The 24,545-nt window shown below is 40.0% G+C and overlaps 1 protein-coding gene across 2 annotated transcripts in view; it reads left to right on the top strand.

The window, feature by feature from the left end:
• LOC115144499 (KH domain-containing, RNA-binding, signal transduction-associated protein 2-like) overlaps positions 1 to 24,545 on the top strand; it is a 154,332-nt gene that overhangs the window by 96,052 nt on the left and 33,735 nt on the right. For both annotated transcript variants that reach the window (XM_065002622.1, XM_065002623.1), the window contains exon 4: positions 16,838 to 16,984. In XM_065002622.1, coding sequence (XP_064858694.1) covers positions 16,838 to 16,984 — 147 coding nt within the window. The remainder of the gene's footprint in view (positions 1 to 16,837; positions 16,985 to 24,545) is intronic.

Consider the following 24,545-nt stretch of genomic DNA (forward strand, 5'->3'; position numbering starts at 1 on the left):
ACTACGGTCAAAGATAGGAAATGTGCTATAGACTACTGTCAAAGATAGGAAATGTGCTATAGACTACGGTCAAAGATAGGAAATGTGCTATAGACTACGGTCAAAGATAGGAAATGTGCTATAGACTACGGTCAAAGATAGGAAATGTGTTATAGACTACTGTCAAAGATAGGAAATGTGCTATAGACTACTGTCAAAGATAGGAAATGTGCTATAGACTACGGTCAAAGATAGGAAATGTGCTATAGACTACGGTCAAAGATAGGAAATGTGCTATAGACTACTGTCAAAGATAGGAAATGTGCTATAGACTACTGTCAAATATAGGAAATGTGCTATAGACTACGGTCAAAGATAGGAAATGTGCTATAGACTACAGTCAAAGATAGGAAATGTGCTATAGACTACGGTCAAAGATAGGAAATGTGCTATAGACTACGGTCAAAGATAGGAAATGTGCTATAGACTACTGTCAAAGATAGGAAATGTGCTATAGACTACGGTCAAAGATAGGAAATGTGCTATAGACTACGGTCAAAGATGGGAAATGTGCTATAGACTACGGTCAAAGATAGGAAATGTGCTATAGACTACTGTCAAAGATAGGAAATGTGCTATAGACTACGGTCAAAATAGGAAAATGTGCTATAGACTACAGTCAAAGATAGGAAATGTGCTATAGACTACGGTCAAAGATAGGAAATGTGCTATAGACTACTGTCAAAGATAGGAAATGTGCTAAAGACTACTGTCAAAGATAGGAAATGTGCTATAGACTATGGTCAAAGATAGGAAATGTGCTATAGACTACAGTCAAAGATAGGAAATGTGCTATAGACTACTGTCAAAGATAGGAAATGTGCTATAGACTACAGTCAAAGATAGGAAATGTGCTATAGACTACGGTCAAAGATAGGAAATGTGCTATAGACTACTGTCAAAGATAGGAAATGTGCTATAGACTACTGTCAAAGATAGGAAATGTGCTATAGACTACGGTCAAAGATAGGAAATGTGCTATAGACTACGGTCAAAGATAGGAAATGTGCTATAGACTACTGTCAAAGATAGGAAATGTGCTATAGACTACTGTCAAAGATAGGAAATGTGCTATAGACTACTGTCAAAAATAGGAAATGTGCTATAGACTACGGTCAAAGATAGGAAATGTGCTATAGACTACGGTCAAAGATAGGAAATGTGCTATAGACTACGGTCAAAGATAGGAAATGTGCTATAGACTACTGTCAAAGATAGGAAATGTGCTATAGACTACTGTCAAAGATAGGAAATGTGCTATAGACTACGGTCAAAGATAGGAAATGTGCTATAGACTACGGTCAAAGATAGGAAATGTGCTATAGACTACAGTCAAAGATAGGAAATGTGCTATAGACTACTGTCAAAGATAGGAAATGTGCTATAGACTACAGTCAAAGATATGAAATGTGCTATAGACTACGGTCAAAAATAGGACATGTGCTATAGACTACGGTCAAAGATAGGAAATGTGCTATAGACTACTGTCAAAGATAGGAAATGTGCTATAGACTACGGTCAAAGATAGGAAATGTGCTATAGACTACGGTCAAAGATAGGAAATGTGCTATAGACTACGGTCAAAGATAGGAAATGTGTTATAGACTACTGTCAAAGATAGGAAATGTGCTATAGACTACTGTCAAAGATAGGAAATGTGCTATAGACTACGGTCAAAGATAGGAAATGTGCTATAGACTACGGTCAAAGATAGGAAATGTGCTATAGACTACTGTAAAAGATAGGAAATGTGCTATAGACTACTATCAAAGATAGGAAATGTGCTATAGACTACGGTCAAAGATAGGAAATGTGCTATAGACTACAGTCAAAGATAGGAAATGTGCTATAGACTACGGTCAAATATAGGAAATGTGCTATAGACTACGGTCAAAGATAGGAAATGTGCTATAGACTACTGTCAAAGATAGGAAATGTGCTATAGACTACGGTCAAAGATAGGAAATGTGCTATAGACTACGGTCAAAGATGGGAAATGTGCTATAGACTACGGTCAAAGATAGGAAATGTGCTATAGACTACTGTCAAAGATAGGAAATGTGCTATAGACTACGGTCAAAAATAGGAAATGTGCTATAGACTACAGTCAAAGATAGGAAATGTGCTATAGACTACGGTCAAAGATAGGAAATGTGCTATAGACTACGGTCAAAGATAGGAAATGTGCTATAGACTACTGTCAAAGATAGGAAATGTGCTAAAGACTACTGTCAAAGATAGGAAATGTGCTATAGACTATGGTCAAAGATAGGAAATGTGCTATAGACTACAGTCAAAGATAGGAAATGTGCTATAGACTACTGTCAAAGATAGGAAATGTGCTATAGACTACAGTCAAAGATAGGAAATGTGCTATAGACTACGGTCAAAGATAGGAAATGTGCTATAGACTACTGTCAAAGATAGGAAATGTGCTATAGACTACTGTCAAAGATAGGAAATGTGCTATAGACTACGGTCAAAGATAGGAAATGTGCTATAGACTACGGTCAAAGATAGGAAAGGAAATGTGCTATAGACTACTGTCAAAGATAGGAAATGTGCTATAGACTACTGTCAAAGATAGGAAATGTGCTATAGACTACTGTCAAAGATAGGAAATGTGCTATAGACTACGGTCAAAGATAGGAAATGTGCTATAGACTACGGTCAAAGATAGGAAATGTGCTATAGACTACGGTCAAAGATAGGAAATGTGCTATAGACTACTGTCAAAGATAGGACATGTGCTATAGACTACGGTCAAAGATAGGAAATGTGCTATAGACTACTGTCAAAGATAGGAAATGTGCTATAGACTACTGTCAAAGATAGGAAATGTGCTATAGACTACGGTCAAAGATAGGAAATGTGCTATAGACTACGGTCAAAGATAGGAAATGTGCTATAGACTACTGTCAAAGATAGGAAATGTGCTATAGACTACTGTCAAAGATAGGAAATGTGCTATAGACTACTGTCAAAGATAGGAAATGTGCTATAGACTACGGTCAAAGATAGGAAATGTGCTATAGACTACGGTCAAAGATAGGAAATGTGCTATAGACTACGGTCAAAGATAGGAAATGTGCTATAGACTACTGTCAAAGATAGGACATGTGCTATAGACTACTGTCAAAGATAGGAAATGTGCTATAGACTACGGTCAAAGATAGGAAATGTGCTATAGACTACGGTCAAAGATAGGAAATGTGCTATAGACTACTGTCAAAGATAGGAAATGTGCTATATACTACTGTCAAAGATAGGAAATGTGCTATAGACTACTGTCAAAGATAGGAAATGTGCTATAGACTACGGTCAAAGATAGGAAATGTGCTATAGACTACGGTCAAAGATAGGAAATGTGCTATAGACTACGGTCAAAGATAGGAAATGTGCTATAGACTACTGTCAAAGATAGGACATGTGCTATAGACTACGGTCAAAGATAGGAAATGTGCAATATATATATTTTTTTTAACTGGAAAGATTTTATGTGCAAAATGTCCAAGTGACATCAGATTGACTAGTTCTAAGGTAAATGAAAGCTGTGGAAACAACCCAAAGTAATTGTGAGAAGATTTCAGTTCCGATTCGATCCATATTTGATGCGGGTGAAGTACTATCAGTTTTTATGATGCTTTTATGTTGAAGACAGCACCTCTAAAGATGGTATCTAACTGAGCATTGCATTCTCTCAATATGCAGAAAGAGACAAATCATATTTCTCCACTCCTGTTCCCAAGACCATATTTTGCCTACATTTGGTGTATTGTTTAACTGCAAGAAATGCTTAATTCTACAGGGGTTATTATTAAGGCTATGTGAGAACTTATAAACCTTCAGTCAGTCTCCATATTTCAGTTTCCACTTAACACATCTAAACAGTAGGCTACAGTTAGTTCCCTTGACGGTGCCATAGGCCTATTTATAGTCCCGTCTTGTGACTGTGGAATGTGTATATAGCGCCTCACAATCATCACACATAACATAGCCCCTGCTATCATCCTCTTTTACCACTTCACCTAATCTTATCCAGAAATGTCTTTTCTGCCCCCCCCCCCTCTTTATTTTCAACTCACCTTTAACCACTTCACCTAATCTTATCCAGAAATGTCTTTTCTGCCCCCCCCCATCTCTTTATTTTCAACTCACCTTTTACCACTTCACCTAATCTTATCCAGAAATGTCTTTTCTGCCCCCTCTCTTTATTTTCAACTCACCTTTAACCACTTCACCTAATCTTATCCAGAAATGTCTTTTCTGCCCCCTCTCTTTATTTTCAACTCACCTTTAACCACTTCACCTAATCTTATCCAGAAATGTCTTTTCTGGCCCCCCCTCTCTTTATTTTCAACTCACCTTTAACCACTTCACCTAATCTTATCCAGAAATATCTTTTCTGCCCCCCCCATCTCTTTATTTTCAACTCACCTTTAACCACTTCACCTAATCTTATCCAGAAATGTATTTTCTGTCCCCCCTCTTTATTTTCAACTCACCTTTAACCACTTCACCTAATCTTATCCAGAAATGTATTTTCTGCCCCCCTCTCTTTATTTTCAACTCACCTTTAACCACTTCACCTAATCTTATCCAGAAATGTTTTTTCTGGCCCCCCCCCTCTCTTTATTTTCAACTCACCTTTAACCACTTTTGTTTTATTGAATTAAACTTCGACAATGTCATTTATTCCCTCTGTGGATTGAAGTGAACTTTTTCTGCCCCTTCCCAAAAGCATGACTTGGCAATTAGCTGTGCAGGCTTTTTGTTGTGCATACAGTTAAGCCCTAAAGTTTAGGCTTATGCACTAATACCAAACCTCAAGGTAGCCTATAGATATAAATTGCACAATAATTATCCATTTAAGGATTTTTAAGGTATTGTTTTCTCTTATTCAACCAGCCACACAATATTTAATGACCCTAAATCCGTTCACCCCGCGGATGTAACCGAGGGGACAGCCGTTATGATTCGACCCGCACATCACTAGTGCCTGGATCCATGTTGGATCTAATATCCCTAGCGAATCTATGTTGATCATCTGTTGTTGTCTGCTTGATTAATAGCAGGATCTTGATAGATTTAACAGAGAAAGCATAAAGGTAATGAGTTCATGTTTTCATATGTTTTTGTGCCTCGTAGTCTACTGTGGCAATTAGGTAGGATAGACTATTGCGCAGCACCCAACACTCGTCCTATTAATTACTCTGGATATAATGACAACAAATTACATAGCCTAGTTGACTTATTCACAACATGATCTGGTAATGATATAACATGACAAATACATTTTGTTTTCCATGTTACACATGCAATTTTAGATAATACTACAAGGGGCTTGAAATAGATGACTTGATCTTGAATTTGGAGCTCAGAAATTCAAGTACTGGAATAGGCCTACCTTGAAAATCTAATATTTCCTAAATTTGGTGCTTGAAAAGTTATTGTAATTATTGCAACCAATTTACAATTTCTCCTGCTCCCTTATAATTATCCGTGATTTCATTTTTGATCTGTTTTTGTGAGAGATGTGTCCACTTTAGTTTGTTTCCTTTCACTTCATTTGAAGGATGGCGTTTTGCTACTCTGTTGCAGTGAATCCACATGCGGTTATTACGAGGAAGACATCTGTTGGCTTCAACTTGGCTTTCCATACAAATCCTTCCATTAAAAAAAGGAACATGGTTTTTGCTCACTTTCTCATTATAAAAACAGTGATGGTGAGATTCAAATAGTGAGATTAATGCTGTCGCTATTCATAGCTTTATTATGTGTGCCTGTGTCAGCCACATAAGGTACAGAAAAATCTGCATCCATCCCATCTATTTAGTCAGACAATGTTCACATTATTCTCTCATATTGTAGAATGTAATAATAATTTGAAAATCAACGCATTGGCAATGCCCAAAAAATGCACCATTCTTAAAGTGATAATGGTCTCCTTTTTTGACACTTGTTGCATGCTTTTTGAGGTGGAAGGGTTTTATATTAGGCTCTATATCTACAATTATATAAATGACACAATTGTATAACATTGAGGTCCTTGAAAAGTACAATTAAATGCTTGAAAAAGTCCTTGAAAGTCCTTGAATTTGACTTGTCAATGTCCGTGTGAACCCTGCTTAAAGGATGTTGTTGTATAGGTGGAATTATGGGCCAATTTGCAATGTTCACTTTTATTCCTCTAAGTACATGTGGAACTGCATTAAAATCCTTTTATATTTGATTAAAACCATTTTGAAATGTTGATGCCAATGTCACACATTGGCCCCATTATTTATAGAAAGACCCAAATCTGCAACAACCCGCAGATACATAATCTCGTTTTTCTTCTCTGGGGTAAATACCACTTACTGGGATGATAGTGTGTGTCCCTGCAGTATCTACAGTATCTACTGTATCTCTATTTCTAGTACTTCTCTGGTAACATGAGACAAGCATATGCTAATTCTAAAGGGAGGAAATCAAAACAGCATGACAATGTAGCCTATCTCAAAACCTATGGGCAGCCACACAAACAGCTATTCATGCTTTGTGCTAATAATAATGACTACACACCAGGGGATTCTAGGGTGTCTTGTTTGGTTTTGACGAATATTCTGCAATGAAAGCCATTTTTAATTCCAAACAAGTTACAATATTTATGCTGAAAGTCTTGGGGAAGCATTTTGAAATGCTTCTCTCCGAGGCTGACTAATTGGATGTGTGTGGCGTAGATATTTAGAGGTCAGCTGTCGGCCCACATGTTATATCTACAGTGTAAGTCGGAAGTTTACATACACTTAGGTTGGAGTCAAACTCATTTTTCAACCACTCCACAAATTTCTTGTTAACAAACTATAGTTTTGGCAAGTCGGTTAGGACATCTACTTTGTGCATGACACAAGTGATTTTTCCAACAATTGTTTACAGACAGATTATTTCACTTGGATGACAGATTATTTCACTTGGATGTATTTCAAGGGCTACCTTCAAACTCAGTGCCTCCTTGACATCATAGGAAAATCAAAAAAAATCAGCCAAGACCTAAGAAAAAAATTGTAGACCTCCACAAGTCTTGTTCATCCTTGGGAGCAATTTCCAAATGCCTGAAGGTACCACCTTCATCTTTACAAACAATAGTACCAAGTATAAACACCATGGAACCACACAGCCTTCATACCGCTCAGGAAGGAGACGCGTCTCCTAGAGATGAGCGTACTTTGGTGCGAAAAGTGCAAATCAATCCCAGAACAACAGCAAAGGACCTTGTGAAGATGCTGGAGGAAACTGGTAAAAAAGTATCTGTTTTCACAGTAAAACGAGTTCTATATCGACATAACCTGAAAGGCCGCTCAGCAAGGAAGAAGCCACTGCTCCAAAATCGCCATCAAAATGCCAGACTACTGTTTGCAACTGCACATGGGGACAAAGATCGTACTTTTTGGAGAAATGTCCTCTGGTCTGATGAAACAAAAATAGAACTGTTTGGCCATAATGACCATCATTATCTTTGGAGGAAAAGGGGGGAGGCTTGCAAGCCGAAGAACACCATCCCAACCGTAAAACACAGGGGTGGCAGCATCATGTTGTGGGGGTGCTTTGCTGCAGGAGGAACTGGTGCACTTCACAAAATAGATGGCATCATGAAGAAAGAAAATCATGTGGATATATTGAAGCAACATCTCAAGACATCAGTCAGGAAGTTAAAGCTTGGTTGCAAATGGATCTTCAAATGGACAATGACCCCAAGTATATTTCCAAAGTTGTGACAAAATGGCTTAAGGACAACAAAGTCAAGGTATTGGAGTGACCATCACAAAGCCCTGACCATAATCCTGTAGAAAATGTGTGGGCAGAACTGAAAAAGCGTGTGCGAGCAAGGCCTACAAACCTGACTCAGTTACACCAGCTCTGTCAGGAGGAATGGGACAAATTTCACCCAATTTATTGTGGGAAGCTTGTGGAAGACTACCTGAAACATTTGCCCCATGTTAATACTAAATGAGTGTATGTAAACTTCTGACCCACTGGGAATGTGATGATGAAATTCAAGCTGAAATAAATCATTCTCTCTACTTTTATTCTAACATTTCACATTCTTAAAATAAAGTGGTAATCCTAATTGACTTTAAACAGGGAATTTTTACTCGGATGTAATGTCAGGAATTTTTAAACTGAGTTTAAATATATTTGGCTAAGGTGTATGTAAACTTCCGACGAAGTCTTACTACAGTTGTAGGATCTTAATTTAAGCCAGTTTGCTACAGCAGGAATATAATCCTGAGGCAACAGGAAATTTGAATTATTATGTGGATTATAATTCATGGACATTTTTGGAGGGGTTGATACATTTCTTTTGTAAGGGAAAATCAACACTGACATTTCAAAGTGGAAAAATGAAACTTCAGAACCCTTTTTATACCTCAAATACACTTCAAGTTCTCCTGCAACAGGTTCATCAAATTTAGATCCTGCATCTGCATTTTCTTTATGTCATACTTTCCAATAAACTCCTCTCTCCTTTCAATGATTGCTTATAATGGTAGGACAAGCATTTTCTATAATGAGCGAACAATAAAAAGTGTGTTCAAATCAAGAGCTCAATTAATTTGTTGTTTAAGTTCATTGTTTTAGATTATGCATTGCACTTTCTTGTTTCCCAAGGTAAGCCTTTTTCAGATTTTTAATACATTCCAACTAAAGTGAAACTCTTGAGTATTGTGTAAGGAAGTGATTCCAGTGTTTCATAACTAGTCCTACAAGTAGTCACAGTGCCAGCTGGGAATCCTGAACGAAAGGGGTCTCTGGCAAGTGGTACTTGGGTAGCTACAACTGAAACTGGATCATATAAGATTCTTTTGAACTAAGAAAAAAGAGTGTTTCACTCTATTGGTATGTGTTTCTATGAGAACAGTATAGTACAGTAGGCAACATTAAATGTACTTCTCTGCATTCCTCAGAAACGTATGGCTTTTTCTGATAAATAAAATCCCTGGCTGTCAGATGAGAACTTCCAATAGGATTTCCACAGTTCTCAGATATACTTTGACACTTATGTTTGACTGAATGTTTGTCATATCAGTGCTACTGTATGCACCAGTTTCATTTTAATTACACTCTTTTATGGTGCCATAATTGTAGCTATTAACCTAGCTGTCAATTGTTCATTTTTGAAAATAACTTGTGGAAGTTGATTATTTTGTAATCAAAATAATTGTGCAATTGTATTTATTAAGCGGTGTATTTAATCAGTTTTAATAGTTACTTCAATTAGCTAGATTAATTTGTTACATTTAGAAAATGTTAGAGGGTTGTCTTTTTATTTTGCTCATTCCTGTAATGTTGCATATCAGATCACCAGTTATCCATGTCATACAGTCATATGTGTTTGTGCCGTTGTCTACCGACAGTGCCTTGCAATAGTATTCACCCCCTTGGCATTTTTCCTATTTTGTTGCATTACAACTTGTAATTTAAATAGATTTTTATTTGGATTTCATGTAATGGACATACACAAAATAGTCCAAATTGATGAAGTGAAATGAAAAAAATAACTTGTTTTAAAAAATTCGAAAAAATAAAAAAGGGAAAAGTGGTGCGTGCCTATGTATTCACCCCCTTTGCTACGAAACCCCTAAATAAGATCTGGTGCAACCAATTACCTTCAGAAGTCACACAATTAGTTCAAATAAGTCCACCTGTGTGCAATCTAAGTGTCGCATGATCTGTCACATGATCTCAGGATATATACACCTGTTCTGAAAGGCCCCAGAGTCTGCAACACTACTAAGCAAGGGGCACCACCAAGCAAGCGGCACCATGAAGACCAAGGAGCTCTCCAAACAGGCCAGGGACAAAGTTGTGGCGAAGTACAGATCAGGGTTCGGTTAAAATAAATATCCAAAACGTTGAACATCCCACCGAGCACCGTTAAATCCATTATTTAAAAAATTGAAAGAATATGGCACCACAACAAACCTGCAAGAGAGGGCCGTCCACCAAAACTCACGGACTAGGCAAGGAGGGCATTAATCAGAGAGGCAACAAAGAGACTGAAGATAACCCTGAAGGAGCTGCAAAGCTCCACAGCAGAGATTGGATTATCTGTCAATAGGATTTCTAAGCCGTACACTCCACAGAGATGGACTTTACAGAAGAGTGGTCAGAAAAAAGCCATTGCTTAAAGAACAAATAAGCAAACATGTTTGGTGTTTGCCAAAAGGCATGTAGGAGACTCCCCAAACATATGGAAGAAGGTACTCTGGTTAGATGAGACAAACATTTAGCTTTTTGGTCATCAAGGAAAACGCTATGTCTGGCGCAAACCCAACACCTCTCATCACCCAGAGAACACGATCACCACAGTGAAGCATGGTGGTGGCAGCATCATGCTGTGGGTATGTTTATTATCAGCAAGGACTGGGAAACTGGTCAAAATTTAAGGAATGATGGATGGCTCTAATTACAGGGAAATTCTTGAGGGAAACCTGTTTCAGTCTTCAAGAGATTTGACTGGGACGGAGGTTCACCTTCCAGCAGGACAATGACCCTAAACATATCGCTAAAGCAACATTCGGGTGGTTTAAGGGGAAACATTTAAATGTCTTGGAATGGCCTAGTCAAAGCCCAGACCTCAATTCAATTGAGAATCTGTGGTATGACTTAAAGATTTCTGTACACCAGCGGAACCCATCCAACTTGAAGGAGCTGGAGCAATTTTGCCTTGAAGAACATAAAAAAAACCCAGTGGCTAGATCTGCCAAGCTTATAGAGACATACCCCAAGAGATTTGCAGCTGTAATTGCGGCAAAAGTTGGCTCTATAAAGTATTGACTCGGGGGGGGGAGGGGGTCAAGTTTTCTTTTTTTCCTTTTGTTTTCTTGTTTCATGTTTCATGTTGTGTAAATCAAATGATACCAACCCCCCAAACATCTATTTTAATTCCGGGTTGTAAGGCAACAAAATAGGAAACATACCATGGGGGTGAATACTTTTGCAAGCCACTGTATGAGACCTATTCATTTTTGCCTTCAACTATCTTCAACTTCAGCTGCACTCAAGACCATTCATATGCGTAACGTCAAGTTTTAAAAGCTCGTCCTGAAAACTTGTAATTTTGTCATTTCTAAAAGGATTCTGCTGTACTCATATTGAACCACTTCAAAAAAAACTTGACATTCATGTTGAGACTGGCCCCGGCTTTAAAAACAGAGCATTTTGCTCATCGGATTGTCATAAAAGGAAAAGCTTTCAGATAAAATATAGAAAAATGTCACCCAGTTCTTCCTCACGAGATGAATCACCTGAAAGGCTTTCTGTTTGAGCACAGACCTAGACCAACCACTTACAGAAAGACACATATTGACTTGATTACTGTACTTTGAACAAACAATGACCAATCTGAGAAAGGAGGTAGAATTTCGAACCATCCAGCATCCATTCTAATTAAATTCCCTTTCCTTGTAAATACTATTTAATTCAATTCAAAATACAGGCCAGTCTTTGGATTCAGAGATACAGTAATTAAATTCCTCTCAATTCCAATGTTAGGTACATTCCCAAAAATGAATACTCAATTCAATATTTCCCCCCAAAATTTCACAAATTCCAATTTGATTGCAATTCATTCAGGCTTTCAGGCTTATTATGTCACTGATCAGGCAGCTTACTGTAACATTAGAAATATGAGTTACATGATTTAAAACAAATCCTGCAGTCCATGTTTGATACTAAGTGCATTAATTGTATTAATTGGGAAGTGTACGAATATTGAATTCCAAAGATGAACGTTTTTACAATTTAAATCCAAACAGTCCAAACAGTAAATTCCAATTCCATAACTTGAAGATTGAATTTAATATGAATACAAACAATGTAAATTCTCCACCTCGTGAGTGAATTCTAGAATTGAATTGGAACTTCAAATTAATTTGGAATTGACCCCAACCCTGCTGTCCATTTTAGTTGGAAATATACAGATTTTTCAGTGCCAATTGCCATTGTTGTTAGATGTACAGTTGAAGTCAGAAGTTAACATACACCTTAGCCAAATACATTTAAACTCAGGTTTTCAGATTTAATGACATTTAATCCTAGTAAAAATCCCCAGACAGGTCAGTTAGGATGACCACTTTATTTTAAGAATATTTCATGTCAGAATAATAGTAGAGAAAATGATTTATTTCAGCTTGTATTTCTTTCATCACATTCCCAGTGGGTCAGGAGTTTACATACACTCAATTAGTATTTGGTAGCATTGCCTTTAAATTGTTTAACTTGGGTCAAACGCTTCAGATAGCCTTCAACAAGCTTTCCACAATAAGTTGTGTGAATTTTGGCCCATTCCTCCTGACAGAGCTGGTGTAACTGAGTCAGGTTTGCAGGCCTCCTTGCTCACATGCTTTTTCAGTTATGCCCAGACATTTTCTAAAGGTTTGAGGTTAGGGCTTTGTGATGGCCACTCCAATACCTTGACTTTGTTGTCCTTAAGCCATTTTGCCACAATTTTGGAATTATGCTTGGGGTCATTGTCCATTTGCAGACCCATTTGCAACCAAGCTATATCAATATATCCACATAATTTTCATACCTCATGATGCCATTGATTTTGTGAAGTGCACCAGTCGCTCCTGCAGCAAAGCACCCCCACAACATGATGCTGCCACCCCCGTGCTTCACGGTTGGTATGGTGTTCTTTGGCTTGCAAGCCTCCCCCTTTTCCTCCAAAGATAACGATGGTCATTATGGCCAAACAGTTCTATTTTTGTTTCATCAGACCAGAGGACATTTCTCCAAAAAGTATGATCTTTGTCCCCATGTGCAGTTGCAAACCGTAGTCTGGCTATTTTATGGCGGTTTTGGAGCAGTGGCTTCTTCTTTGCTGACCGGCCTTTCAGGTTATGTCAATATAGGACCCATTTTACTGTGGATATAGATACTTTTGTACCTGTTTCCTCCATCATCTTCACAAGGTCCTTTGCTGTTATTCTGGGGTTGATTTGCACTTTTTGCACCAAAGTACGCTCATCTCTAGGAGACAGAATGCATCTCCTTCCTGGCGGTATGGTGGCTGCGTTGTCCCGTGGTGATTATACTTGCTACTATTGTTTGTAAAGATGAACATGATACCTTCAGGCGTTTAGAAATTGCTCCCAAGGATGAACCAGACTTGTGGAGGTCTACAATTGTTTTTTCTTAGGTCTTGGCTGATTTCTTTTGATTTTCTCATAATGTCAAGCAAAATGGCACTGAGTTTGAAGGTAGGCCTTGAAATACATCCACAGGTACACCTCCGATTGACTCAAATGATGTCAATTAGCCTATCAGAAGCTTCTAAAGCCATTACATAATTTTCTGGAATTGTCCAAGCTGTTTAAAGGCACACAACTTTGTGTATGTAATCTTCTGACCCACTGGAATTGGGATGCAGTGAATTATAAGTGAAATGATCTGTTTGTAAACAATTTCGGGTAAAATGACTTGTGTCATGCACAAAGTAGATGTCCTAACGGACTTGCCAATCTATAGTTTGTTAACAAGAAATGTGTGGAGTGGTTGAAAAACTAGTTTAATGACTCCAACCTAAGTGTATGTAAACTTCTGATATCAACTGTATGTTCTTTGCACATGATCTGTGGTGAAATAGTGTGTTATAGTGTTTTCAGATAGGCCTTTAGAGTCAATATTCTTTCCCATATGTGCTCTACCTGTGTAGAATACAGATCCTTTACGGAGTTTATTATGTCATTGCCAACCCTACAGTAGCTCTATATTGATATTCTTTCTCATTAATGATACGTTTGCCCCACTGACTTAGCAGTAGAAACCTTCCCTTCAAGGAGGCTATGGGTTTCAAAACTATTGTGATTGCTCAAGTACATCCTCCACCTTGGAGCCAAATGAGGTTGTCTATACTGTGTAACATATAGCCTGTCATGTTGTACGGTCTGGAGAAGAGGGCTGATGTGATAAGAGGAGTGCACCACACCACTAATCAAGCAGCTGGGAGAATCCCTCACATCAAAGCATCTCCAGTGTTTGAATGTGTGCCAGAGCCCAATGTAATAAACATAAGAAGGTAATGCTGGCTGTCATAATTACCGGCTTTCTGATTTTTTTTGTATTGGCGACCTTCAGCAATCAGGCCACTTTGGAAATCTTACCTGGTGTGTTTGCATTGATGCATTTAATTGATTGACATTTGTTTTCTGAGTTAAAACCGAAAAATCAGCAACATGAAAATGGCCTGGTTTTTTTTAATTTTTTATTTTTTTTTAAATAGAATAAAAATTACCTGTTTTTTGTTTATAAACAACAATCTTGATATTTACATTTTCACATGTGCGTGGTTTTAAATGTGGAATGCCTGTCATTGGCCAAATGCACCGCCTTCCTGTCCCTTCAAAATAGAAGTTTATCCTTCTAACTTCATTCTATTAATCTACTATCAATTTGGTAATCTATTAATAGCTGTTGGTTGTGTCGGACAGGGCCTGGGTATCACAGCTCCTCACTCAGTCCCAAAAAATGACTAGCTGTCAAATCTTTGCTTCCTCTGTTCTTATTTCTTATGGAAGTCGCTTTGGATTAAAGTGTCTGCTAAATGGCTTATATTATTATTTTATTTAATTCATTCCTCACCTTCCTCTCAAAACACATTGGGGTAGAGGATTGAAGGTTCCTCACCTCGTCCCTCCTCCTCCAATGTACTTTGAAAGGGAGGTGAGGAAAAAAGGACAGAGGAAGCAAGGATTTGACAGCTAGTGGGTGGGTGGGTAAAATGCTATATAACCATAAAGAAAGCATGGTGATATATAAGTCTGACTGCCTTTCTTTTTAAAGGTGTGTGTGTGTGTGTGTGTGTGTGTGTGTGTCTCTGCCATTTGAAAGCTTTAAATACCAAAAGGGTTCATTGCTGCTCATTACTGCCATCTAGTGGAATTAAAGATGCTGCCACATACAATTCAATTGAATTAAATAGGCCTTTTTCTGAAACGTTGATAAGTACCCCCAGGACCGTTGTTTATATCCGTGAAAGCACATCTCTGATTGTCAATACTGATTAGTTTTAGGTCTGCATAATATACAGTGTCATATATAGTTCCATGATATTCCCTATAATAAAATGTTATATACATTTTGGAATAAAAAAACATGAGCTGGTGCACACCCAGAAAAATGATTTTGTGTGGAGGTGCTGACTAACGGTGAATAACGTATGAAAATAAAGAGTTTGGACACAACAATTCAATATAAAAGAGAAATAATCTCCACAATATGTTTTTTTAATGGGCCTTTTCCTGTAATGATGACTCAATCAGGGACCGGTCCTCAGTGCTGAAATAGAGTCAGCATCTGCTGATGATATGAACAAGGGGAACCTGATCAGTAATCCTAGATCAGCAATGCTACTCTGAAACACTTGGTGAATACAGACCTAGATCTTCCCTACATTTGAGGTGTGTGAGCAGGTATGTGGCAGGCAGGAGAAGGGTGCAGGGAGAGGAGTGCACTGCAGGTGTGTGTGTGTGTGTGTGTGTGTGTGTGTGTGTGTGTGTGTGTGTGTGTGTGTGTATGTGTGTGTGCTGGCCTGGTCAGTCATGTGTACGTCATCTCTCTGTAGCCTCAGGCCTTTTGCTCTTAATCTGAATCTCTCAGCCTGCTTTTGCCTCTTCATTGTCACTCTGTTGAATGATGTTGAATGATGTAATGAATGATGTAATTCTCTGACTCCTCCATTGACCTCCTATTCTGAGCCCTCAACAGACAGAAAAGCAAACCCAGCAGAGCCACAGTACCCCGATTTTCTGAAATGACATTGTTAATATGAACATCGTAGACTATGATTAACAAGGGAGCTAGGGTATATCAGTTATCTAACCATTTACAGTAACAGCAGTTCATTAATAGGTTGATAAACATTGTCATTGTTGTGATCTTATCTTAAATATAAAATGGAGAAATATCACAATCTTGTAATTAAGAGACTAATTAATAGCTTTTAATAGATTGCCTGATAGATAGTAGATACATAGAATGAGGTGAACAACTATTTTGAAGGCACAGGAAGTGTTGCCTGTGCATTTGGCCAATGACAAGCATTCCACCAGTGGAGGCTGCTGAGGGGAGGACAGCTCATAATAATGGCTGGAATGGAGGGAATGGAATGATATCAAACAAATTAAACGTGGTTTCCATTCACTCCATTCCAGCCATTATTATGAGCCGTCCTCCACTCAGCAGCCTCCAACGCTTTCCACATTTAACCCCACCCAACTAAATATGACATTTGTTTTTGTTGTTGCTTTGTTCATATCCAAAAAATGAGAACATAAAACAAGCAATTTCTCATTATTATTATTATTACTTTTTAACTGTCTGTTTTCACGTTGCCGATTGCTCCGTTTTAGCTCAGAAAACAATTGGTCAAAAAGTACATGGACCGTTAACACATAATTCAAGTTTGTAGTATCTTGTTTATAATGTAAACCAAAACCTTCAATATGATTGAGCCACAGCTTCATGGTGTAAATCCCAGTGGGTGGTTCCAGCCTGACAGGCTGGCTGGCATGCAACAGGGATGTCTCACTCCCAACTTCCCCAATGCTTGAGGGAGGAAGTCAAGACATGCTGATGAGATTTCATTTATTAATAAGCAGCTGTGGGCAACAAATGATTCTTGTTAACCCTTCATGCTTCACTTGATATATCCATCATACCAACTGTACTGTGTGATATCACTTTCACTTTCTCCTTTCAGGCCCGACAATAATACTTGACCTGATTTTTTTCCTTCTCTTTTTCTCCTCAGGAAGAAGAGTTGAGGAAAAGTGGAGAGGCCAAGTATGCCCATTTGAGTAACGATCTCCACGTTTTAATTGAAGCCTTCGCTCCTCCCGGAGAGGCCTATTCCCGCATGAGCCATGCCTTGGAGGAGATTAAGAAATTCCTAGTTCCAGTAAGTTCGTTTAAACCATTTCATTTACTCTAATTGTACATTGAGATGGGTCGGTGCACCTCTGCTCTCGTGGATTCCTCTACCGGGTCTTATTTGCACTTTCAGATGTAATTGAAAGTTGCTACAAGGTTAAGCAAGTGATTAAAACAGCTCCAGACAGACTGATTGAATGTTGGAAGGTCGACACTGACACATTTTGTTACAACCTCAACTGAAGTCTCTCAAGAATGACAATGTAGTACATTTTTCACATAACTTGCAATATTTTCTGGATGGTTGCTATATTACATTTTCTATATTACAATTTCCTCTGTAACCCCCCTCCATCTACCTAACAGTGAGTTAATGTATTCCACAATTAACAAGTATAGAGCAACTTGCAAGGCTCTGCCGACTCTGAGCCTACAGCAGTTAGCAGTAATTAATGTGCATACTGTATAGGCATGCTGAGACTGAGCTGTAAATATGAATAAGGCTTTGCAGCGTCTGCCAGTCCCTCAGGTAGAGAGGCTGGATGAGTCTCCTCACGGCATTCCGTGTGCCTCCCCCTTCCTGCCGTAGGTTTTACATCACACAGTATATGCTTAGCTGGATATGTTTCAGCTTCGGCAGCTGCACTGATCAGGTCAAAGTACCCCCCCAGCCCAGTCAAGACTATATTTCAAATCTCCATTATGTTCATAATGGCCACCCGACTAGAATTGCAAGTAGAAGGACACTTGTGTCTACCCCTGAACAATGTTCCCTCTAAGCTGCAATGCAGAATTAATATCAGCCTGGGCAGAGAAGCACGGGCAGAGAAGCACGGGCAGAGAAGCACGAGATTGAACTTCATTCAACTTTCTAGAGTTTTCCCCGTTAGTTAATACTATCAATGGTACCCTTTACAGGGGGATTTGTGATCAAATCAATGCAACATTAGCCACTTTCAGTGCAACATAGCGAAACAAAACTAACTATGCAATGCTTAGTCTGCAAAACCATGCACAGATTTTGCTATAGGCAAAACGCATCAGAGTAGGATTCTATTGTGTGGGTCATCGCCAAAACGAGCACTTTAACACCCGTCCGCTTAATCCGGAAGCTGCATGTAGGAAACACTGTTCAACTAACAACCGCCATCAGCCTGCAGGTGCCCGGCCTGCCACAAGGAGTCGCTAGAGCACAATGAGCCAAGTAAAGCCCCTCAGGTCAAACCCTCCCCTAACCCGGACAACGCTGGGCCAATTGTGTAACGCCCTATGGGACTCACGGTCACGGCCGGTTGTGACACAGCCTGGAATCGAACCCTGTAGTGAAGCCTCAAGTACTGCCATACAATGCCTTAGACCGCAAACGTGCATTTCTAGACATCTTTGAAAAGTGACTCAGGTGAAAACCTTTTTTTTGTCTTAAAGGGGCAGTGTTGTATTTTGAGACAGGCTTGATAAGCTAAGTATAGGCAGAGGGTAGCAATCATTTGTCTGATTCTCTGTAATAATGGTAAAGGAATAATTATACATTTTATCTTGTAAAGTTGTTTCTTGCATCAAACAACACAACAACATTTTCAGTCACCTCATGGATAAACAGGTTAATGTCAAGCCCTGCATGTCTTTTTCAGAAGTCTTACATTGAACACCCCACATTGGCTGCTACTGTAGGCTGAATGATAGTACAGCTATTCCCATGTTAAAATGTTATGGGATTCATTTTCTCCATTTTTTTGATGGTAGGCCACTCTGGTAGGCCTACATTATGATCAAATAGCCACAGGGCCTAAAACTGTAACTTAAAGTGGATACAGCCTCAGTGTTAACAGTAAACTTGCGCCCTGGAAGTTGCACAGAGTTTTCACGATGTTCAAGTTTGCTCTCAGCAGACCTGAAATTTGCTCAGTGCCGAAAAGAAAATAGAGGGAACATTGCCCCTGAAATATTACAGCTTTGGCTAGGTTAGAATGAAAATATATTTGGGGGTTGTATTTTTTCCCAGTCTTTTATCTCCTACATAAAGACTTGCAGTCATAGAAGGTTCCAGAGCCTGATGATTAACTCACCTAAATGCAACCTGGTTGGAGGAGGAGGATTTTTTTGTTCAAATGATTTATGGAGGAGGACCAAAGTAGCCAATCCAACGATTGGCATTTTCCTTGGCATGCCCACCCATCCTGTTATTCTCTGTATTCATCTGGCAGGTTAGAATCAATGGACTTCTTCCAAAACAAAATGTCATGGTAGTCAGACAATGTGTCGTCTGGTCCAGAGGGTTTTTCCCAATAGGGGCATGCGACATCTGTGAAAAGAACATTCACTGTGTGTGAGGAGTTGGGACTTGGACCACATACTTCCCCCTGGTACCAGGAGAGTAGTGATTCACATACTGCCCCCTAGTACCAGGAGAGTAGTGATTCATGCAGGACAATGTATGGCTTTAAAATATACTGAACAAAAATATAAACGCAACAATTTCAATTTTACTGAGTTACAGTACATATAAGAAAATCAGTCAATACAAATAACTGCATTAGGCCCTAATCTAGGGGCGCAGCCATGGGTGGGCTTGGGAGGGCATAAACCCACCCACTGGGAGCCTGGCCCAGCCAATCAGAATGATTTCCTCCCCCCCACAAACAGGCTTTATTACAGATGGAAATACTCCTCGGTTCAATCAGCTCTCCGGGTGGCTGGTCTCAGACGATCCCACAGGTGAATAAGCCGGTGTGGAGGTCCTGGACGTAGTGCCAAATTATCTAAACGACGTTGGAGGAGGCTTAAGGTAGATAAATGGACATTCAATTCTCTGGCAACAGCTCTGGTGGACATTCCTGCAGTCAGCATGCCAATTGCACGCTCCCTCAAAAGTTCAGACATCTGTGGCATTGTGTTGTGACAAGACTGCACATTTTAGTGTCCTTTAATTGTCACCAACACAAGGTGCACCTGTGTAAAGATCATGCTGTTTAATCAGCTTCTTGATATGCCACACCTGTCAGGTGGATGGATTATCTTGGCAAAGGAGAAATGCTCACAAACAGGGATTTAAACACATTTGTGCACAAAATGAAAGAAATCAGCTTTTTGTGTTTATGGAACATTTCTGGGATCTTTAATTTCAACTCATGAAACATTGGACCAACACTTTACATGTTGCGTTTATATTTCTGTTCAGCAAAGCAGGTGTATCTGCACTGTCTCAGTCATCAACAGTATGGACCACAGAAGAGTTGTTAGGGAGGCGACTGGCAGTAGGGACGCTCTCGCTGGTTAACAGGGTGCTGTACACCACAAGCCACCAACCCCCAATGTAAGAATGCTGAAATACTGTATTTCACTGCAATGTCTGATTCCCCTTCGTTTATACTGGAATAATAACCACACTATTATCTAAAAGTGAAACAATTGATGAAAAATCTTCTGAATGTTTTTAAATGATATTGTTTATCAGGTATTTTGGTTGTCATATTATAGTGGGGAATTGAGCCTCTTTTTTTCTGCCAGTGTTTCATTATCTTCTCTGGAAATATTCTTACAACCGGAGTTTATTCACAGTGTTTTCTCCAAGTTGTTGCCTCCTGGTTCAGTTGAAAGCATTTTGCCACCAGTTTTCATTCAGAGGCTAATTAGCCTGACCATCCAACAGCCTCTATAGTGATCCCATCAGGCTAGCCATTACATCTATTCATCGCCATATATATTTCTTTCCTGAACCAATTTAACCCCATCAAGCGTTGGCTATGGGCAAACTGGTGCAAATGCAATACAATTATTTGAAGCTATTCAAGACATTGCTTGCTGTTTTGCAAAGCAAAACAGACTTTGAATTTACTTCATTCACTCGCTAGAATACCGCCATTTCGATTACGTCTGTTTGTACACAATTCACTGTCAATCAGGTAATGCAAACATTTTACATGCAATGTATCACTGTTTAAAAGGAAAGACATGAATGAGTGAATCTCATTGACATCGCAAACTTGGTCTGTGGGACGATGTTAGCGTTTCCTTTTCAGTGTCCATAAGTGAACGTGTCCATAAGTGATCTGAATTCTGTGCAGTCTCTCTGCTGTGTGCTCTGTTGTACACCCACCGACTAAATAGAATACCATACCACCACCACAGGACTCCTTTCCATACCACCACCACAGGGCTCCTTTCCATACCACCACCACAGGACTCCTTTCCATACCACCACCACCACAGGGCTCCTTTCCATACCACCACCACAGGACTCCTTTCCATACCACCACCACAGGACTCCTTTCCATACCACCACCACAGGACTCCTTTCCATACCACCACCAACACAGGACTCCTTTCCATACCACCACCACAGGGCTCCTTTCCATACCACCACCACAGGACTCCTTTCCATACCACCACCACCACAGGGCTCCTTTCCATACCACCACCACAGGACTCCTTTCCATACCACCACCACAGGGCTCCTTTCCATACCACCACCACAGGACTCCTTTCCATACCACCACCACCACCACAGGGCTCCTTTCCATACCACCACCACAGGACTCCTTTCCATACCACCACCACAGGACTCCTTTCCATACCACCACCACCACAGGACTCCTTTCCATACCACCACCACCACAGGACTCCTTTCCATACCACCACCACAGGGCTCCTTTCCATACCACCACCACAGGACTCCTTTCCATACCACCACCACCACAGGGCTCCTTTCCATACCACCACCACAGGACTCCTTTCCATACCACCACCACAGGACTCCTTTCCATACCACCACCACAGGGCTCCTTTCCATACCACCACCACCACAGGGCTCCTTTCCATACCACCACCACAGGGCTCCTTTCCATACCACCACCACAGGACTCCTTTCCATACCACCACCACAGGACTCCTTTCCATAGGGCCACCACCACAGGGCTCCTTTTTCCACAGGACTCCTTTACCACCACCACAGGGCTCCTTTCCATACCACCACCACAGGGCTCCTTTCCATACCACCACCACAGGGCTCCTTTCCCTAACAGCACCACAGGGCTCCTTTCCGTACCACCACCACAGGGCTCCTTTCCGTACCACCACCACAGGGCTCCTTTCCATACCACCACCACAGGACTCCTTTCCATACCACCACCACAACAGGGCTCCTTTCCATACCACCACCACCACCACAGGGCTCCTTTCCATACCACCACCACCACCACCACCACCACCACAGGGCTCCTTTCCATACCACCACCACAGGGCTCCTTTCCATACCACCACCACCACAGGGCTCCTTTCCATACCACCACCACCACAGGGCTTTTTTTCCATACCATCAGAATGAATAAATACATCATACATCACTCAAGATCTGCTTTTAAATTAGCCTACATCCAGGGTAGATGGGTCTTTAGGGAGAAGGAGACAGAGCCCCTACAGAAAACCTGTCTTGTCCCAGTTGCTTTAAGTGCTAATCATTCAAGTCTGTCTATGGCATCTGTTATGATACATTTATGCCTCAACTGATACAAACCTGGAATATATGTATGTAATTATATACAGTGCCTTTGAAAAGTGTTCAGACCCATATTTAGTCATTTTTCCCCCCTCATCAATCTACACATAATACCCCATAATGACAATGCAAAAACAGGTTTTTAGAAATGTTTGCTAATTTATTTAGACTATTTTCTACATTGTAGAATAATCTGAAATATCAAATTTACATAAGTATTCAGACCCTTTACTTAGTACTTTGTTGAAGCACCTTTGGAGCAATTATAGCCTTGAGTCTTCTTGGGTGTAACGCTACAAGCTTGGCACACCTGTATTTGGAGAGTTTCTCCCATTCTTCTCCGCAGATCCTCTCAAGCTCTGTCAGGTTGGATGGGGAGCGTTGCTGCACAAATATTTTCAGGTCTCTCCAGAGATGTTAAATCGGGTTCAAGTCCGGGCTCTGGCTGGGCCACTCAAGGCAATTCAGAGACTGTCCCAAAGCCACACCTGCATTGTCTTGGCTGTGTGCTTAGGGTCATTGTTCTGTTGCAAGGTGAACCTTCACTCCAGTCTGAGGTCCTGAGCGCTCTGGAGCAGGTTTTCATCAAGAATCTCTCTGTACTTTGCTCCATTAATCTTTCCCTCAATCCTGACTAGTCTCCCAGTCCCTGCTGCTGAAAAACACCCCCACAGCTTGATGCTGCTACCACCATGCTTCACCGTAGGGATAGTGCCAGGCTTTTGGCAAACTCCAAGCGGGCTTTCATGTGCCTTTTGATGAGAAGTGGCTTCCGTCTGGCCACTCTACCATGAAGTACTGATTGGTGGAGTGCTGCAGAGATGGTTGTCCTTCTGGAATGTTCTCCCATGTCCACAGAGGAACTCCAGAGCTCTGTCAGTGACCATTGGGTTCTTGTTCACCTCCCTGACCAAGGTCATTCTCCCCCGATTGCTCAGTTTTTGCCGGCGGACAGCTCTATGAAGAGTCTTGGTGGTTCCAAACTTCTTCCATGTTTTGGTAACCTTCGCCACATCTGTGCCTCAACACAATCCTGTCTCTGAGCTCTATGAACAATTCCGTCGACCTCAAGGCATGGTGGAATCTACATGTAGATTCATATCTACATGTACATACTACCTCAATCAGCCTGACTAACCTGTGTCTGTACACTACTTTTATAGCCTCGCTACTGTATACAGCCTCACTGCTGTTATTTTTCACTGTCTTTTTTACTGTTGTTTTTATTTCTTTACTTACCTATCGTTCACCTAATACCTTTTTGCACTATTGGTTAGAGCCTGTAAGTAAGCATTTCCCTGTAAGGTCTACCTACACCTGTTGTACTCGGCGCACATGACAAATGAACTTTGATTGGATGGTTTTTGCTCTGACATGCACTGTCAACTGTGGGACCTTACATAGACAGCTGTGTGCCTTTCCAAATCATGTCATATCAATTTAATTGACTACAGGTGGATCATCTCAAGGATGATCAATGGAAACAGGATGCATCTGAGCTCAATTTTGAGTCTCATAGCAAAGGGTCTGAATACTTAATTAAGTAAATAATGTATTTCTGTTTTTTATTTGTAAGACATTTGCACAAAAAATAAGTCTGTTTTCACTTTGTCATTATGTGGTATTGTGTGTAGTTTGCTAAGGCTTTTAAAAAATCAATTTTAAAACATGCCTGTAATATAACAAAATATGGAAAAAGTCAAGGGGTCTGAATACTTTCTCGTAGGCACTGTTATACAGTACCTGTCCAAAGTTTTAGATATACCTACTCATTCAAAGGTTTTTCTTTATTTTTACTATTTTCTACATTGTAGAATAATAGTGAAGACATCAAAACTATGAAATATATATGGAATCACGTAGTAACCAAATAAGTATTAAACAAATATATATTTTATATTTGAGATTCTTCAAAGTAGCCACCCTTTGCCTTGATGACAGCTTTACACACTCTTGGCATTCACTCAACCAGCTTCACCTGGAATGCTTTTCCAACAGTCTTGAAGGAGTTCCCACGTATGCTGAGCACTTGTTGGCTGCTTTTCCTTCACTCTGCAGTCCAACTCATCCCAAACCACCTCAATTGGGTTGAGGT

This window comes from Oncorhynchus nerka, linkage group LG16 (genome assembly GCF_034236695.1).
Source record: "Oncorhynchus nerka isolate Pitt River linkage group LG16, Oner_Uvic_2.0, whole genome shotgun sequence".
In the NCBI taxonomy this organism is placed as follows: Eukaryota; Metazoa; Chordata; class Actinopteri; order Salmoniformes; family Salmonidae; genus Oncorhynchus; species Oncorhynchus nerka.